This window comes from Anneissia japonica, unplaced genomic scaffold, assembly GCF_011630105.1.
Source record: "Anneissia japonica isolate Jap-2015-1 unplaced genomic scaffold, ASM1163010v1 scaffold288258_len262004_cov172, whole genome shotgun sequence".
Classification (NCBI taxonomy): domain Eukaryota; kingdom Metazoa; phylum Echinodermata; class Crinoidea; order Comatulida; family Comatulidae; genus Anneissia; species Anneissia japonica.
In genome coordinates, this window is record NW_022683814.1 from 43,457 (window position 1) to 64,209 (window position 20,753).

A 20,753-nucleotide genomic window follows, 5' to 3' on the forward strand; every position below is an offset into this window, starting at 1 on the left:
AAATTGCTTAAAATTAGAAAGTCGATTGTACGTTGGCACCATCTAAGACGATTTTTAAGCCAAGATTTTGCTAAGATTGGGTAATAAATCAGCCTAAGATATTTATTAGGGACATCCTAACTTTTTTGACTTAAGACATTTGCTAAGCTGAGATTGATAAATCCCGGGCCAGGCATATAAGTTTGAGTCTGTTTCTTTCAAGTCTTTCTTTACAGTACAGTACAGCCGATATACCGCCGTGTGCATCAGAGAGACATTGTGCAGAGTGAATAAGATAGCCTAGGGTAGGCCTACATGTAGATAGACAAATGTTAGGCCTACAGACAATTAAAGGCAATTAATCCAAACCAGGGTCATGCTTTATTAATGTTACATAAATTGTAAAAGAAGAATCTATGAGAGTGAAAAAAGTTGCTCCAAATCCTGGGTCTTAAAATCTGCTGTCTGTTCGGCCGCTACAAGATCACTAGGAAATTTTAAATTTTAATTTATAAAAAACTACGCCTTCGTTGTAATTACTCTCTCAGCACAGCTCAAACGTAGATCCAGTAGGGGCAGGAGGGCACATGCTCCCCCACCCCCGTTTGCCACTAAATTTTTAAATTTCAGTGCATATCAGTGTTATGTATATTGAAATATGCGCTCTTATCTATTCTAAAAATGTTGTGCCCCTTCCCCTGTTAAAAAAAATTCTGGATCTGACCCTGCAGCTCTACTGTACATAGACTGAAATCAATATTCAACATTTTGGTCTTCAGCATTTGTAGATTGAGCAAGGTGAACATTACTTCAAAATTACTACAATGAGTAAAGTTAGGCATACTTTCATTATTTAAATTATAAATAGGGTAATACAAGATATGAATTGTAATTACATGAATTACATTGATTTTAGTTTATATCATCCAGAATTATCAAAGATGATAAGAATTTAGAGAAAGGCGATATTTAGACCAGAACTTAGGGAAATATTGATGCATGAATGGCGGAATCCAAGAGTATCGATGCACAGAAGGGATTGTCGATTGCAGTGGCGCAGGTTTGGACAGTGCAGCCATAGCAAAGCACTGAGGCCAGGGGCTTTTCGGGGCCCGTTCAATGGGCATAGGCCTATAGATCTAACAATATAACTTAAATTTCCCCTTGGTAACATTATGTTTTAGAGGCCATAATTATAGATTATATTCATTACGATTTACCTATTACGTAGAATGACTTTCTACGAAAAAAACATGCCATGAACAGCTTCGTATCTGTTGGATACAATCAAGGTTATTTTCTTCCATTCATTCTTCCATATTTACGTATGCTCCGTACCACGGTATGATGCATTATACATTTTGAAAGCATATTTCTGAAGCAACTAAAATATCGGCAAGCATATTAAATGTTATTGTTTGATATTTTAAAGTTGATCTAATTATATCGTGCACGTTTTTTAATCACGTCAAGTCATACTTTATGAATAGGCCTACGTTTTACTTTTACTGCAATCAGATCACTGATTGTTCTATTGTTTATTGTACTTTATCCGAGACTCATGAAATTCCCAATAGGCCCTAAACGATAAAATGACTTTTTGACTATATTTTGTTCTCAATATTCTTGAGTATGTTTTCGAATATTTTATATGTTTAAAACAATAGCAGAATGTATGAGCATTAAGAGTTTCTCTTGAGTAGACTCCACAAAGGCTCTGTCTCTGGGTCCGATCAGGTTCATTTTAGGTCCTGACAATTATCTTGCACTTGGGCCCATCACCCTCGCTAAGCCGCTGGTCGATCACAGTATTAGTAGAACAAGATAAATCAGAAAACAACTTCGGCTCATCACGAAATAAACATGCATTAAAACATGAAATTATCGTATTGTTTATTGTATTTTATCTCATGAAATTCCCAATAGGCCCTAGACTTTTGACTATATTTTGTTCTCAATATTCTTGAGTATGTCTTCGAATATTTTATACATTATACTAGTTGCAATGTCGTATCGGTTAAAAACAATATCAGAATGTATGAGCAGAGTTTCGCCTAAGTAGACCTCACGAAGGCTCTGTCTCTGGGTCCGATCAGGTTTATTTTAGGTCCCGGAAATTATCTTGAACTGTGGCCCGTCACCACCTCGGAAGTTGCTGGTCGATCACATTATTAGTAAGTTAAATAAAAAAAACTAACTTCGGTTCATCCACTGAAGTATTCACGAAATAGACATGCATTCAAACATGAAATTATCGTTCGGCTGTGTTTTTAAAGGGATCGATTTCAGGAATCCATCAAGACCACATTAGTCAAGAATTAGTTAAGATTGAGGTTTTCGAATGAGAAAGAGAGCAAAGTATATCTTCAAATATTACTTGCAATTCGAAATCAATATTCCTCCTCTTCGGCCGATCCGAAAAGCAACATCATTACATAATCCGCAGTCAAGAATGTTTTAGAACAGTCACACCCTCAAGTAATGTATAATTCTGTGTGTATTTGGAAATTGGAATAATTGTTATAATTAGTTAAGAATTCAGTATTACATGAATTATACTTGTAAGTAGTGTAGACTTAGGGCACCATCCATCAGACCCTTAAATTTAGCTAAAGCTTTCTTTAGTTGATGGTGAATACAAGAGTATGATTAGTTTTCAAACATATTTGATACATCAAACTTCAACAATTATTTCGCCCGATCCGAAAATCAACATTATTTACATAATCAGCAGTTATCGCTTCAAAAATTATTTAGGACCTGATATAAATGAAATGTCAACGATCTTTTGCTTTCAGATATGGAACTGATCACTTAATATATTTGAGTCTTGATGCAAAGTATTAGGCCTAAGTCATTTGACATTTAAAATACAATTACGGTAAATACCATACATAGGCCTACTATAGAACTTTTCAGCTGCGTAGTTAGAGGAGAACGAACGGGCCCCAGTGCGGTATTAATTGCAGGGCCTTCTATGTGAAGCTTTAACCGGAGGGGGAGGAGGGGGCGTAGGTATGAGTTAATGCTAGTGGGTGAGTGGGGTTGTTGGGAGCCGTCTAATTTTCCCGGAGGTATAGGCAATCCCCGAAAGCTTCGACGTTTTCAATTTTCAGGAGTCGTATTTTGAATTAAAAGAATGAAATTTCCAGGACCAGGTACTAATAACACTCTCTGATTAAACACTTTCATTCGGGATAATTGTGGTGCATTTAGAAACATATACACTAAATACGATAATAAATACATTGAAATACAGTAAAATTCAGTAGAGACCGTAAAGGTGCACACGACAATAAAATACAAATATAATACGATAAAATACAAATTAAAAATAGTAGACCCTAAAATATCAATATAGTGTACAAGACAATAAAATAAACATAGTTAATACTATACAAAATTACGATACATTCATTAAGATATCTTTAAAACATTCGGAAATTTCCTTATAATTTAAAATAATTTAATACAGTTGTAGGGTTAGGTTCATCATTGCTAAATTTCACTTCTTTTTTTAAATGCTCTCGGTATGCCTTACAGGAAATAATTATCGAGTAGCAATGTGGAGTATACTGTATAAATAAAAGTTAAAACACAAATGAGTTGTTTATTCTTTGCAGACGATGTTATGTCGAAATAGAATGGCAGTCTCTGGAGGCATTCAAATTGCCAACGGGGCCCATTCTCCCCTAGCTACGCCGGTGTCAAGTAGTTTATTACTTCTCTATGTTCGTGGCATGCATATGTATTATCTTTACCAAGTAAGACTTTTGACAATCTTTAGACGTTGGTAATTTTAAATTATCTCAAGAGACTGCCTTCCTAGTTCGACATAACATCGTCTGCAAAGGATAAACATTGCTGTGAACGAAGCATATTTGCTAGCTCATTGTTGTAGGCCTATATAGAAAAAAAAAAGGATCGGTGAAAAAACACAGCCTTGTTTAACTCCTTGTCACTCAAAGAAATCAGTAGTATCTAATGTCAACTTACCCATACTTTTAGCATCTTTATACAAGTTATTTAAGGTCATCCACACTTTACACTTCTTACCAGCCTTGCTGTAGTTAACCATTTGTCGTGCCACATAGTATCAAATGCTTTATGGAAGGTATACGGATTTAAGTTTTCAGAAAATTCACTGTAAGGTCTTCTTTCTACCCCCTACGCCTAATGGCATACGTTAGTAATAGGCCTACATACGAATGATTACCGGAACCATCGTCACTATACAAAAGAGGCTTATTAGGTCTCAACAGCTAATTCTAAAATAATCAAGTAAATTGGTGGCACGTACAATTAAACAATTGAGTACAGTAATCAATAATGACTCCTCGAAAAACCTAAATATTATTGAGGGGCCGGCCGCTGGCCGTTTTACTTCAAAACATACTAAATTTGAAAATATATTTGATAATAATTTTTGTAGGCCTATTTACGAATGGGCCCCTAATAGCCCTGGGCCCTATTGCTTTGAAACTTGTTCGACACTTGGAGGCTTCAATTTGCTGTCTTGTGATGTTTAAAGAACACATTGAAGTGATTGTAACATTTAAGGAACTTAAAGGCTTTCCTGAAGATAGTTTGGCCGTGTCCGTTTTACTTAAGAAAATATTAAATTGGAAAATATATTTTATCATTATTTTTCGGTTTATTTATGAATGGGCCCCTAATAGCCCTGGGCCCCAGTGCTTTGCACTGTCCATCCCTACACCACTGGAAATTTTGTTGCCGAGCAACCATTGAAACACGTTCGATGCTTGGGTGCCAGTGTTCCTATCGGTAACTTGTGACAGCTTCTACAGAGAATTTCTAAATGGTCATCATATCAACAATATTGAACATTAAACTTATGGTTTTATTTAATTATGTTCTGCTATTTCGATGACTGTTTTTCTTTTTTCTTCAATTTGCTGTCTTGTAAAGCCAATGTTTTAAGAACACTGTAAAGTAACATTTAAGTAACCTAAAGGCTTTCCTGAACATAGTTTGCCATGTCCAGGGTGAAGATTCATTTTCAGTGGCGGCACCATATTTCCTTGATGAGGGTTCCAATGTCTCCGACGAGAACGTCCCCGACTCAGGTCGAAATTATCCATATTCCCATTTTGCTAGGGTAAAAAGTTGAGAATGCCCCTTTAAATGGTAAAAAATGGCACTCTCTTAAAACTGTAAAAACATTTTTTAAAGCAGTATTGCTGAACAAAACAATTGGCTTCTTCCACGACAAGGGGTAGACTGTCTCCCATCCTGGACCCCCGTGGCGGGCACCACTATTGCAGTCTTGTTACTTAAGTCATCAATACGCATCATTGCAACAATTTAGCGAATTGAAAAAGATATAATACTCTAATGTGTAATATGACTGGCTGCAATATTTGGACTCATGCATTAAAGTTCACATTCAAAATTAATAAATAACATATCAAAAATATTAAGACAATAAAAAAAAAACCCTCACAATATCACATAAATATTGCCTTTTATTAACAAAATTATATTCCTGAAGGCAAATAAATAAAGATATAAAAGAAAACTATAAATTATTCAACATAATGCGGTACAGTAGCTTAAATATTATTCTGTAATTCAAATCCTCGGCAAGTTTCATTGTAATCTCTTCTTAAGTTAACATTTACAAAACACTCTTCAAGAATTTCCAGACTAAAAAAAAACAATAGTTTACAGTACAGTTAAACTTGCCTAAGTCGAACTTGCCTAAGTCGAACTTGCCTAACTCAAATAATTTCTAAGTCGATCTTATTTTACAGACCAAATTGTTGTGTTTTTACTTAATTAACCATCTGTGTAAGTCAAATTTTATCCGAGTCCAATTTTTCAATGCCATTTTGAATTTGACTTAGGCAAGTTCAACTGTATTACAAATATTCTAAAGATATAAACATATGCACTGTTGGCCTATAACTTCAAGGTAAGTGAAAAGAAGTGATTATAATAATATATATAAACTATGCTTTTTTAACATTTAAGTTTGAGTTCGAGACCGACGCTCGTTGCATTGCTTTACTTTACGTTTGCATGTCTTTCCGCCCAGAAGTATAAATGGGTACCTGGTAGGACGGTATGGCATTGAACAAATATATTTCAGGCACACTAGGCCTACTCTTGGCTAGGTCTACTAATACAAAAATTGTACTGTATATAGAAACAAATATGACGTTGGAAAGTTTTTGTGATGTTTACAAAACAGGTTTCCTCGAATATGATGAGTGCAAGAGAGACAATGCACAACACCATTGCCATCAAGCTGGACTAGGTAGTACTTAGTAGTACTTAGTAGCTGCAAAACCAAGGAGACGGGCACACCCAAGAGGCAGGTAAACAAATTGTAAAACAAAAAGCACCCTCAATTAAAAAAGTGGCAATCTTCCTAGATTTTAAAGGATTTAGATTACATGTGTGAAACAAATCAAATATCTCAGGATATCAAGTTTTAAGTTGAAACATTTTCAGTAAGTGCGAAATGGGAATAAGTCTCTCAACTTGGATTTAATTTAATTTTGTCAGGAATACTTACAAACATTTACATTTAATGGTGGTATATTTGGTCAGCTTAAAGCTCAGTTCACACTTGAATAATTTAAATATGTTACACAAATGCAAGCTTCTATGCACACACCAATCACCAGTCGATTTTCAATGTGAACTTCTTAAAATTAAGCATATACAGCAACCGCACTTCTTGAGCGGCAACGGCTAGCATGCACACAGGAAAAAAAAAAACTTACCTTTTTAACACGGAGAATGAGATAATATTAGAATAAAATTAGTGTCAAACCGTATGTGCTTGCATCTGTGATGAGTGTTAATGTGAACCGGACCGTGAAACCTCAAATTGAAGCCCTAGGCTTCTTTCTTTCTTTCTTTTTTTTGTGAACTTTGGATAGGTTTTTTTTCGAGGCTACATTTGCAAAGTAAAGAGGGGGGCTTCTTTTAAAAATATATGCTGTACATTTTGGGAATTTGTATTATACAACAATAATTAAGGTCATTGTAACATCAATCTTTATCATGGAGTGCATTAACTGGCATTAAATCATCTAAACTACTGTATAAACAAGCTTGTTTTTAATTTATTTTGTTTTTTGAAATTCATGTACAATGTATGTACAGTACTATTTTGGATAGAAGCCAATGCGTTCTTGAAAAGAGCCCATGGGCTTCTTTCCGAGGCTAAAACTAAAAAGGGCTTCAGTTCAAAATGGGCTTCTTCTCGAGATTAAGCCCATCGGGCTTCAATTGAAGGTTTTACGGTATATTCTTTCATAGAACAGATCTATTCTTCATGTTTAACCTCAACTCCAACATCATTATCTGCTTTAGCTGACTCCGCTACTTGGGAATCTTTTGTTGGTTCTTCCTTTGTTGTTTCCTGATCATTTTCCTTGTTTGTTTCCTTCTTTTCTTCCACTACTGTATCTGTATCATTCGCTTCTGCAGGTTTCTTGTCTATTCTCTCTTCAATCCAACTGGCAATATCTTCCTTGACAATTGCAGCGTCACTTGGAATTTCACGATGAAGTACATGATAATATCCAGGGTAAATCTAGAAAAAGAGTCAACATATATTGCATTGAACAATAAAAGAAACAAAGACATACTTTTATTTATAAATCAACATTCATGAATTTAATCAAATTTATTAAGTTTGTAGAAATTGTTATATAATTTTAAGTTGCCTCAAATGATGAAATATTAAAAGTTAATGAAACCTGTCAAAATAAAATTTGGTGGAAATGATGAGAGTGGTGCAACAGTTGTTGTTTCTGAGTTTGGATTTTATGTTCGGTTTGCTATTATATAAAGTCAAAAGAAAATTCAATGTAAAACTTAGAGTTTAATAGAATTTTGGAAGGAAAATAATGTAATTTCTTTAAAGTTAATATTTGTTTGTTTGGAAGTTCATTTCAACTTTTTGATGCATGATATAAAAAAGTTCTTTTACCTTGGCAGATACTCCAAGATGGTGCAATTAAAAAATATGAGTTTGGCTACATGTGCATTTTGTATGGATATTGTGATTAAAATTAATTGTATGGAGTGGCATTTAAAAGTTAAAAGAATTAATTGTTCATTCCACCTTACATTGAGTTTCTCCAGTCAAGGGAACTTAAAATAAAATCACTTTAATGAGTATCAAAATTAACAAGCCAAAACATACAACAATTGAACATTACATTAGCCATCATTAAATAATCTAAACACCTTTAGAGTCTTGTCTTTCGACTTGATTTTCTCGTGCAGCAACTTGGAACCAGCGTTAGAAGTCAATCGGTCCATTTCACCATGTAAGATTAAAACAGGCCATTCAATTCCACCCATGAAACTGGCAATATTGTCCATTCCTTTTACCAATTGGGAAGCAATACGTGCCTTGATTTTTCCATGGTAGACCAGAGGATCTGAAGCATAGTCTTCAACCTATGAATATTCAAATATTAATATATATAGTTTATATATAGTTAGCTTGGGCGTCTCAGGTCAGAAAGGTCGGATAACATTTAAAACTTTTTCAACATGGCTCTCAGCTCATAACTGTGCCAAACATCTAAAGCAGTGTTTCCGCGAAGTCAAACAAGTGCACAGGGTGTCAACTAGACTCAGAAATTCCTGTATTGACAACACACACACACAAAAAAAAACATGAAACATATACTTATCAAATACATTAAATATTATTTTTAAAATTTAAAATAAATTACCAAGTCTAATACAATAATTAAACTTTCTTGAAAATTAATGGCTAAATTATAAAGTTACTCACTTGTTTCGGATCACGACTCAACAACTTGGGGTCCAGTGCCGCAATGCCAAACTGTGGGAAAAGATAAGCTGAAACCCTCGCTAGAAACACCTTCAAAACAAAATGAGTGTTGAAGTAGGTAAGTTTTACAATAATTTACTAAACAATACAATACACATATAAGATAATTCATTGGAAATAATTAATTATTTCCCCATCCCTCCAATTTGTCCTCATTTCATTAAAGAAATAAATACAAGGGCAATGCATATAAGAAATGAAAGTTTAATTTCATTTCAATTTCAATATTAATTTCTTTAAAATATACCCCCACCAAGGGGAAGAAACATACAAAAAGCACGTCAAAATACATTAAATGTTCATAATTAAAACTGAATAAAGAAAAAAAAAAACAATACGAACTAACAAGCATCCAGAATTAAGCAAGAAGCATGGTAAATTAAAGGTTTTTATTAAATTATTAATTGTATTAATATTATTATTATAGGCAATTCTTTACACTGTCACAGATTCCATAATTTACAAAATTATGGCTATTTATATCAGCCTTTAAGTGTTTCCTGTATGCATTATTGAATATGAAAAGATAAGAAACATTCTTTCCAAAGTTAATTTTGATCCTTCAATGTGAGTACTTGTATACTCTTATTCAAATTTATGAACATATATAAAAAAAAAACTCAGTCCCAGCAAACATGTAAAACACCTAAATTCTTCAATTAAACATATCAAAAGAAAATAAACAGAATTTAAAAAAAATAAAATGGAGACCTTAAATGGTGTGGCCTCATCTGGGTTTATTACTATGGCAGCTCCAATCAAGACACATCCAGCAAAATCAGCTTTTCTTTCAATCATTGTTAATATTGCTATTGTACCACCCTGTTTAAAAAAAAAAAAACAACATATGAATGACAAACAGAATTCAATCAAAAATACTGTAAATCCTCAAATTAACTTAATATAATTTTTCTTTCAATAAAATGTTATTTTATTCTGCAATTTACAAATCCATTTTTCCGTCTGTATGTAATAAAATCAGGAAACTGTTGAAAGATTGTACAAGTCACAAATTTTCAAGGAGACACAGATTAAAACTCAGTTTTTGCTGATAGAGTACTACAAATAGGTAGCTTCAAATTGTCTGCTTCTAATAAGGGATGTAAAAATGTAAAAAAAAAAAGATTGATTCTGTTTGGTTTTTTTTTTATTTCTTTTTTTCAAAAATTAAAATTCTAAATTGAATTGTGGGCATGGATGGATGGATGGATTTATTCGGTGTAAGAGTAAGAACCACTGATAATCCACAAAGTCTGAAGAAGACTTATTTCTAGTGGGCACAATCCTTTACTCTTTTTTGAAGTGCGCAACATTCTTCAACATGCACATGGGCCACAATGCACACAGAGGACCAGCAGCTCAAATGTCTCATCTAAAAGACAGTATCTTCACTTGCATTTCAGCCCTCCAGCTGAAATACAAGGACAGCAGGGATGGGAATTGAACTGGGCACAAAGAGATCTTCAGGGTACAGCACACACACAGTGGCTATCACCAGTTTAGCCGACTTAGCTATGCTGCTCTCATCCTATAAAAAAAGCACAACACTATGCATCCAATTGCAACAACTTATTCCAGCATAAGGTATTTATTAAAATTGAACCCAATAAAAGCACTAGGTGCCTCCAATAATAAAATACCTTTGCATCAAAAGGGGGCTCTAAATTCTACAAAAAATTTAAAATAAATGGGGGATAAAAGAGTACTAAATTCAGATTTTGAGTCAAACAATGTCACTTCAGCCATTTATAAAAAAATATGTATCTCAGGCCTAACCATGGCAGTGGTATTGACCCAATTTCTGTAAAACTTATTTTCTGTGGTCCCTCTATTTCAAATTCCAAAATCCACTACAGTTTGAAATTGTATTTTTGTGGCGAATCATCTTCTATCTATAATCTTACTGTTGGAATATCAATGAGTAATACTTAGGCATGGGTGTCTGTGAAGACTTTTAATATGTCCAAGGATGTCCAAGAATGCCAACAGGTTAGGAACCACTGCCCTAAGATATATTATGATGATTAGTACATTATAGGATGCACAGCTTACAGTACCATTGAATGACCAATCAGGAAGATTGGAAGTCCAGGATGTTTCTCCTTGATTATGTCTGTATGCTGTAGAACATCTCTTATAAAAATTCCAAAGTCTGTGACATCCAGCCTAATGCCTTCACTCTGTCCATGACCAACTAAACATTTAAATTACAAGAAAACGCATGTTTTAAAAAAATAAATTTTCACTAAGAAGATACAGGCTGTAAAAACTAATGCAGATCTGTGACCTTCCACCAGACATTTTGCTCCTTTTGTTGAATACAAATTATAGTCAAAATAGGAAGTTAGTATTCAAATATATTTTTTTATAAAACAACCTAATGTTGCCATAAAAAAAATGAATCGTGTCCATTATTATTACATATGAAACCTATAGAAAAAAGGAGAATGTACACAGAAAAAAAATATGGAAACAAAGAACTGAATTAGGTGCTTATTAACAACAGCTTGTTTAAAAAAAAAAACTTGATGTCATCTGTAGATGGAAAGCTGTTTAAATGGAGATGGTTCCAAAGTTGGGATGCAAGAGGGTAGGCCTTTATGCTGCACGACAGTGATTTTTTGGAGCCCGCAATAGAGAATTAATAAACCCTATGTGTGCGACCTGCCAGCCATCTTTGGTAAGAAAACACCTTTTTGTTTTGTTACGGCCCGACACCGATCATCTGTCAAAAATAATATTATAACTGAGAATAAGTGGTATAAAAGCAATGCATTGTAGGTATTATGCAATGGAAATATCAAAGTTTGGGCGCTGCCTTCAGCGTTCAATCAAAAATTAACTTTGGCCATCCGACCCATTTTTATGCCCACACCCCCCTGGTTTAGGATTTTATTTAAATTTAAACTACAAAGTGTACACAATTTTGAGAAACCTTACCATGATCATGGGTATACACCCAGATGCCTTTAGCAACCAGAACCTCTGCTAGCGTGTCATAACGTCCACAGTGCTCACCTAATCCATGACATATTAAAGCAACAGCCCTAAACAAATAATAACATAAAAATAATACAGTGATAATAACAATAATAGTACAGTGATAATAATAAAAATAATAAATAACAACATTAAAGATATTAATAAAATAACATTAATAACAAAATAATGATAATACTAAAAAAGATAATAACAATAAAATAATAAATACTGTAAATGCTTATGTCATTTTGGTTCAATCATAAATGAACTTAAAAAACAACAACAACAATAATAATAATAATAACCATTAAAATAGTAAATAATAAATGCTTATGTCATTTTGGTTCAATCATAAATGAAATTTAACAACATAATAATAATAATAATAATAATAATAATAATAATAACCATTAAAATACTCAGTAAATAATAACAAAATAACCTATTTGGATGAACATCTGAAATGTGGGGGAAGAAAATAAAAATAAACAATGGAAAACAGAAACTATGGGACTGTATTTCATTAAAATATCAGATCCTTTGTAAACTTTCTCTATACATTTCAAGATACTGTATGAAAACACTACATCAAAATGCAAGTTAACAACAATGTTTTATATGAGAGCGAGAAAAAAGGGGCTATACACAACATTTCAACCGGTTAACTTGAAAGCAAATAGGAATATGCAGTGTTTTGTGTGTGTTTACTTTTGGTTAGTACCATATATTTTGAATCGAAATGGTTATTATTTATTATTAAATAAAAAATAATTTTTAATAATTGTTTTATTTAAACAAATCATTAATATGATCTTATTTAAAAGAATTTTTTATTAGAAATATAGATATGCAAGAGTTTCAAGTACAACCAAGAAGTTGACCAGCCAACAGATATTTAGAATTATCGTGGAATGATGCACTAAATTGTTGGATTGCGACAATAAACGTTATCTTATCTTTTATATAAATATTGACAGATTGTGTTTAATAGTTATACTGTACTTGAAGGAAGTTCAATATTTGAAGAGCTTCCTTTGGATATTAAAGTTTATATAAGCTTGAAATTCAGAGTAAAAGAGAATATGTGTATCATCAATTAACAGAAGTATTACCCAGGGGAAAATCTAGAGGGGAAAAAGGGGGATATCACCCACCAATGAAAAAAAGAGCAAAGAAAAGAAAGAGGAGAGCACGGTACTCCAAAATAAGCTAATTTTCAATTTAAATTTCATCAACAGTACCTGTGTCTATGAAAGCACTGCTAAACAGAAATTAGTAGGTTGTTTATATGAATTTAAAAACATTCCAATTAAATATCAACTAACAAATACTGTACAACATCTGGTGCATAGTTTACAGCAAAAATAGTCAATCCATGATATCTGCAAGTCAAATGATTGACAATAACACAGCCACTCAGTCTTGTGAGTGTCAGTTTTAATACCTTTTATCAATAGAAATGTTAACTGAAAACCCCATTAGCACTTTGACAAAAATTTTGACTGTATATCGTTGTATTCTCCTTATCCTTGATTCCATGATTCCTTGCATCAATGAATCACGTAATGAAATAGGGGAGGTTCCAGAGAAAAATCAGGGCACAGGCCATGCGCTTTGCGAAGAAGCACCAAGCCAGTGGGGTGGGGGCCCCCCTTGTATTTGATACTGTACAGTATGTAATTAGAATGTTAACTGAGAACCCCATTAGCACTACGACAAAAATTTTGACTGTATCTCGTTTTATTGTTGACATTAAATTTTCCTTGATTCCATGATTCCTTGCATTGTTTGATACTATATTTAATTAGAAGTGCTTGACAACAGACAAATTTAAATAAAAAAATTAGCTTGCTTTGGTATACCATCCCTCCTCCTTCCTATTTTTTTTTTCTTATCTATTTTTTTCTCCCTTCTTTGTGAAGGGGAGGGGGGAGTGAATATCTGCCCCTGCCATAAACTTAACTTTGATTTAAAAATGAATAAAATAAAAACTATGTACAAGTATTTTTTTTTAAATCTGTAGACAAACCTGGTTTCGATTTCCTCTGATGGTTCCCAATTCCTAGTGAATAGATGCTGTCCATCAACATTAACAAAATGTGACAGCTTGTCATACGGTGTACCTTGAGGACTGAGGGCACTCTTTGTTTCACACTCAGTCATTGTAAATCTTATTTCTTAGAAAAGTAAATAGCGTTCTTGCTTCAAAACTGAGAAGGAAATAAAATCTTAATGTATTTAAATGGATTAATACTCTGCACACAATAAATGCTTTAACTTAAGAAGATACACATGACAAGCTAATCAACTAGGGCCTATTGGTTTTATTTGTCTTGGTACATACATAGATTCCAACTGTTCCGCTTCCGGCAGGATTGTCCTGCTTTTGGGAGTCGTGCCCTGCTGTCTCGCCCTACTCCCAAATTGTCCCGCTTTTCAACTTTTATAAATAAAAAATAATCACGATAGTACCAAGATTAAATTCCTGGAGGATACTCTGAAACCTACAGTATGGCCCTACAGACAACGAGGTGAGCTCAGGTACTAATATCAGCGGTAAACTCCACGTGTCCTCATGACGGATTGCGAGATGCGATGTGCTTATTTTTACTGTTATTATACTTGGTCGATATTGTATACAAATATGTAAATATATATATTAATAATTTAAAATAAATTTTCCGCTTTATTTTCCTAAATCCAATTTTTTAAGAAACTTTTGAATTCTGTATTTTTCAGTTTTATTTTCGAGTACTGTACTGTCAATCATACATTTTTAAACATCTTCCATCTGTCTTGTAACCCTATTCTTTGCGAATGTCTCTCTTTGTCTCCCTTGCATGTCCTTTTACATGGACTAGTCTGGGCTTCTCTGTTCCTTTAATATTGTGCGATGTTTTTTTTTTTTTTTCATTTTTGATACTGTATGCTCTCTATGTTGAATCTGAATAAAGTGATGAAGAAAAAAAATTAATATATTATTTTTGTGAACGTTTTAATTGCTGCATTTCTGCCTTCATTTTTATTTTGATTATTAATTTTTTCAATTATCCAAACTTCTGATAAAGGCCAAAAAATTCCCATTCCTAAAAGTGGTCGTTAATTTGGGGAGAGACCTAAACTTGTCCAATAGTACGTTTTCCCACTTTTGAACAAAAAGTCCCGCTTTCCGGATCGATGTGTCCTGCTTTTGGACATTCAGGGGTTGGAATGTCTGTACATACAATGTTCCTGAATAATGTTAATTGTAATAGATATATATAGACTAAGGGCCCAATCACCACACTTGTTTTATCAGCCCAGGGCCTCCTTGAATTCGGGCTTACTCACCTATCGTTCCGTTCCCGGTTTGTATTTTAATTAATCTGAGGGTCGCTCGCACTGTGATAGGAAATTTTATGGTATAAGGTGGTATACGATGTAAAAATCAGGTGTGCAGAGAAGGGATCGCCGAGACCTTGGGGAATTGTCGCCACTTGTACACTGGACTTCACGCAAGGAGCATTTTACTTAGCTAACGCTATTGGATTGTTAACATGTACCCAAGTCCGGGTCAATATTGGCAGGAGTATTACTGTACTGCATATTGGAGTACTACTGCTTTGGATTCATATGCTACTGCATTGCTTTTGGAGTATTATCGCTAGAGCCTAAGCAAAATATCCCATTTGATAAAGGTAAGCCTACCTTACCTACCTGGCTTTGCATCACAGTACACTAGGCCTATACGTATATAGGCAATAAATACTACGATAATATCTGGATAACCAAGTTGGATATGGCTAAAATTGCAAACTGAAAATCATTGATTAAGCAAAGTCAAGCTAATAAATATTTACTATATAAATATCGGAGGGCCTAGGCCTAAGGCCTACGCTAGTCAAGTTAGCCTGCTTCTCCTAGCTAGGACCTTTCCTTTTTAGCTAGACATTAGCCTGAGCGACAGGCCTAGGCCTAGCCTACCCATGTAGGTTTGCAACTTTATGATTATAAAATTTGGCCTTGCCTAATTATAATAGTTTAATATATCAATACACTATTTTACAGAATAACAAGTACAAAATACAGTACTTTTTTTAGTGAGTTATCTCTCAAAGAATCGTTAATACCTTTCACAGATACCGCCAGCAATCTTACCACGCAAGAGATAAGATAAGAATAAGATTAAAAATTAAAAAAAGATTAGCAAGATAGAGTGACGGCGCTTACAAACCGCAGCAATTGTTCAAAAGTAGCCCAATTCATGAAGACTGTGAAATACATAATCGAAATGCACGCAATCGTGTCGGGATTCAATATTTCGACATTAATTATGTCATCATCAGGAATGAGGACATAATTAATTAACTGTGATGTCTTCCCAAATAAAAACTGCCGGTACTGTATAGGTTCAAATTAGTCAAACATATAAATGTTTATAATAAATACATGCAACTTATAATTTAAGCCTGCAATCGATAAAATCACTTAAAAATTTAGAATTTACTATCGTAACTGGGAATTTCACTTTTCTCTGATCGAAACATTGTATCAATAAAGAGAGGGATTATCAATATGCATAGGCGTAGATCCCGGGGGATGGGGATATATCCCCCAATATTTGACAAGGGAGAATGGTCCATCGTATCATTTCCCCCCCCCCCCTCAATATTTTGACTATGTATGGGATAAAATGGAGCTTTACACACTTCAAAAGACTGTCACAGAAATAATTTGCACTGTCTTATGCGCTTACAAAGATGAAAATTAGCATAATGTATTAATGTTGATAACAAAATTATTTTATCTGGTACCAATCTAAGCTCTTCTTTCCTTAGATGTTAGATGTGCTTGCAAAGAGAGCCACGTTTCACACTGAAGGGTGTGTACGACATTAGTAATATTATGTCAATTCCAAGAATGTTTAAGGTTATATCGGTTGATGGGAAATTTATTGATTAGGCCTATCCCTCTCCCCTCTTACTTTTCTCTTATTACCCAGCCCGGTACGACGGTAAAAACCGTAAGGGAAGGGGCAGCCCCCGTCCTCCGCGCCTGTTACGACACTGGCTAACACGCTAATCACCCCCCACCCCCAATGAAAAATACTTTTTTACGCCACTGTTAATATGTCAGGGGTTCCTTTAATGTAATCTTGTCAAACACTTAGGCCTATGTGCCTCCCTGCCTGCCTGCCCCCCCCCCCCCCCCCCCCCCCCCGGGGCGGGCGGATCCAGGAATTTGAAATAGAGGGGGCCCAGAGAGGAATTTTCACAGATGGCGGGTAGATTGTTGGGGCTGAGGTAAGAAAAATTTTGATTATGGCACATCTAGATGGCCGGAAATTGCGTTCTTAGATATAAATTTGAATATAGTTTTCTTTTTTCTGAAATTTCGAAAAAATTAGGGGGAGGGGCGGGCAAGCTTCCCTCTTGGATCCGCCTGTGCCCTGAACGATAGAGCAATTGGAATTGAACCATCTTCGTTTGTTAACGACTGTATAACGTCTGTGAAAACAGTTCCTTTTTTTTAAGGTAAATCTGTTCTCAACACTGTTCGAAAGCCAACTCGCAGTTCAAAGAATGATTATTTGCATCTAAGGCTAAACCGTTACAGTAATCTTCCAAACCTGACCAAAGTGATTATAAGCGATAAATCACTTTTTAGAAATGATGGTCAAAGTTTCTTGTACAGAGTTTTTGGAATTGTGGGTGGGGGATTTCCCGACCTGGGGGTGGGGGAGGTCCCCGACGAGAGTAAAGTGGGCGTGGTAGAGCCCCGAAAAATATGGCAATTTATAATGTTTCAGAAGAGGCTTATTTAATCGATTTCAGAATTTTCTTGTGTTATAAAAGCAAAATTACTTTATCACAGGCCTTATTAACACGGTAGTTTCAGAAGTGTTTTAGACACTTGGTTTCACTACATTGTTTGCTCGGGGAAATGAAAACTTATGGCCCGGATATGCATTAAGTGTACTTAGTGCTTATTAGCTTATTGGATTTTCCTGTTAGCAGCAGAAAGAGACATTTTTTGTTCTGATTTTTTTCTTCTTCCTCTATCCCGCCGTTTTGCTTTGTTTTCTGACCGGAATTTTGGTCACTATGCGTGCTTGCATCTTCTTTAAACTTTGTCTAAGCAAAGACCATAGAATATCAAGGATGTGCATAGGCCTATTAAAATTTTAATTCATGTTCTACATATTTTGAATATTAACAAATGGGGTAATTAACCTTTTATATTAACGCAATTTGCGTTTGAGTTTCAACGAGCTCCTATACAGCTATGATAAACACAAAATTACCGTGAAATGCGTGAAAGATGTTTGCCTCCAACTTAAATATTATGCAAGCCTAAAATACAATGACCGCCGCAGACCTCTCACTCTCGCTATTACCAATGCAACTATAGTTCGAGTCGAGTCTTTGACGTTGAGTTGGTGTTCGTGTTTATTATTTTTTACTTTGCATTTTGGTTTTTCAATATAGGGGTAGAAGAGGGGGGTAAACACACATTTATAATCGAGAAAGGATGGGTGTTACCTTATAATGTAGCTCAGCTGTCTATCATAACATCAAACAACAATTAGACCTATTTCCCATGACGATATGGAAAGATCTTGCCAATCACCATACCAAATAAAATCAATAGGTCGAGATCCATGAAAAGTCGTATACCGTATAAAGATGTGGGTTACCCACATTTTTATATTTGCACAAGTAATTAAAATTGTTTATTGAGCAGATTAATCACACTGTTAAACAATTGTACAAATTCAGCTGATGCATATGAACTTCTATTTAGAGACATAATTTCATTATTTTCTTTCCAAATATCTTAATAAACGTTAACTAGCACCTCATATCGACTTTTGAATGGTGAAAATCGGCTCAGTTTAACCCATTTTACCGTGTACAAATTTTAAGTTAATAGAACATACTGTTGTTACAATTTCTAGTTTTCCCCCACCGTTGTATTTAGATACACGCTACAGTACACACAATGAGCCTACAACTTAGCATAGCAGAGTTCCGCACGAGTGATTCAGCCCACATCTTTATATGTCTGAGTTAACGCATGAATGGTTTCATGGACCTTCTAAGGACTTTTTTCCTACCCCACATCTTTATATCTATTTTTGCTGAGAGTTCCGCTTGAACAATTTCGTGGACATTTTGCCATGCTTCCATTGCAGGATTTATAATGTCTTGAGAAGCATAATCTAGGAAGAGAAGCCGACAGCTGCCGGCAGCTGACTCTCCGGAGTTTTAGAAGTTATTTTATTTTTTATTTTTATTGTTATATTATTTTGCTTTTTAAGCTGCTGGCACCTAGCTATTGTAGTCTTGCCTGATTTTTGTATTGCCTTTTTTCATCTTAAAACAAATGAATGATTGCTAGATAGGATAATTTATGTGAAAGAATGGTGGTGGTGGTGCTTTTCTTTATATTTGACATGGCCGGGGGGGCCGGCCCCCCCCCACCCCACTTTTTGGCGAAAAATATATAATGTCTGCAGATTTTTGTATGATCGGAAATGCAAAAAAAAGAAGGATGGAAGAAGGAGGAGAAGAATGGCAAAGAGAATGTTTATCCAGTACCCGACCGAGTTACATTTTCTCGCAATTCACATTGGCGGATCTGGGGGAGGGGGTCATGGGTCCTGACCCCACCCTTGGGCAACAAAAAAAAAAGGGGGAAAAAGAAAAGAATGCCCTACCTTTTCAGGACCCGTGAGCTGATTTTTTTTTTTTTTTTTTTTTTTTTTTTTTTTGCTATTAGAAAATTAGAATTTTGAAGAACATAAATTTCATTAAAACACACTTCAAATGTCTGGAAAGCTCAATTCTCGCCATCTAGGAATCAAAATTTTCCTGGGGAGAACCCCCGGACCACCCTTTTTTTTGGGATTTATCGATTCATGGAAAAAAGAATACGCATGCAACTACTCATTTGTTTATTTATGTATACACACATAAAATAAAAAATGAGAATCATTTTCAAGGTGGGGGGGGGGGAGCTTGAATTTTTAAGAATTTAGAAGTCATTAAAAGACACCACAGAAGTCGGGAAAGCTCATTTCCCGCCACATAGGAATCAAAATTTTCCCGGGGAAGAACCACAGGACCTCCCCCTCCCCCTTTCTTTTTGGGATTTATCGACTCATGGAAAAGCTACGTATGCAACTTTACTCAATATTTTGTTATGTATGTATACACACATAAGGCATATTTACTGTAATAACAATGGGAAAAAATTATCTGACCATTTTCAAGAGTGGAAAACCTTGAATTTTGAAGAACTTAATTACTTTTAAGTTTTTTTAAAATTCAAAGTGTTCCCCTCTTGAAAATTATTATAATGAATCAATGAACCCAGAGAAAGGGAGGTTCGAGTTCTTCCCGGGAAGAAAATGTTGATTTCTAAATGGTGGACAATGAGATTTCCCGACTTCTGAAGTATTTTTTAATGACTTTAATTTAAAAGACACCTCAGAAGTCGGGAAAGCTCATTTCCCGCCTTCTAGGAATCAAAATTTTCCTGGGGAAGAACCCCCTGACCCCCCCCCCATTCTTTTTGGGATTCATCGATTCATGGAAAATTCGTATGCAACTACTCATTTTTTTTTTAAATTGTTATGTATGTAGACACACATAATCCCTATTTACTGTAATAACAATGGGAAAAAATTACCTGACCGTTTTCAAGATGGGAAAACCTTGAATTTTGAAGAACGTAAGAGTAATTAAAAGACACCTCAGAAGTCGGGAACCTAGAAATCGAAATTTTCCAGGGGGAGGAATGTTGACCCCACCACCTAGATTTGATTCCAGATCTGCATGATTCATATTCCCATTCATCTTATAAGCAGTGGCGTAACAGGCGGGGCAGGGGGAACAGACTGTTCCCTCCCCCCCCCCCCCACACCTGACCCTGACGGTTTTTACCGGGCTGACCAAGCAAT

The 20,753-nt window shown here is 34.8% G+C and overlaps 1 protein-coding gene across 2 annotated transcripts; it reads right to left on the reverse strand.

Annotated features, from left to right (window-relative positions):
* Window positions 1-7,098: 7,098 nt before the first annotated feature.
* On the reverse strand, window positions 7,099-15,990 carry LOC117102871 (monoglyceride lipase-like). 2 transcript variants are annotated; one of them, XM_033243304.1, is made up of 8 exons: window positions 15,919-15,990; window positions 13,839-14,019; window positions 11,768-11,874; window positions 10,885-11,021; window positions 9,539-9,649; window positions 8,768-8,857; window positions 8,209-8,424; window positions 7,099-7,549 (listed from the first exon to the last, which is right to left on the reverse strand). In XM_033243304.1, exons 2-8 carry the CDS (start codon window positions 13,970-13,972, stop codon window positions 7,280-7,282), a joined length of 1,065 nt encoding a protein of 354 aa, XP_033099195.1. In that variant the 5' UTR covers window positions 13,973-14,019; window positions 15,919-15,990; the 3' UTR covers window positions 7,099-7,279. The 2 variants fall into 2 exon arrangements, with proteins under 2 accessions (XP_033099195.1, XP_033099204.1); XM_033243313.1 differs by having other exon boundaries at window positions 15,881-15,965.
* Window positions 15,991-20,753: the final 4,763 nt, after the last annotated feature.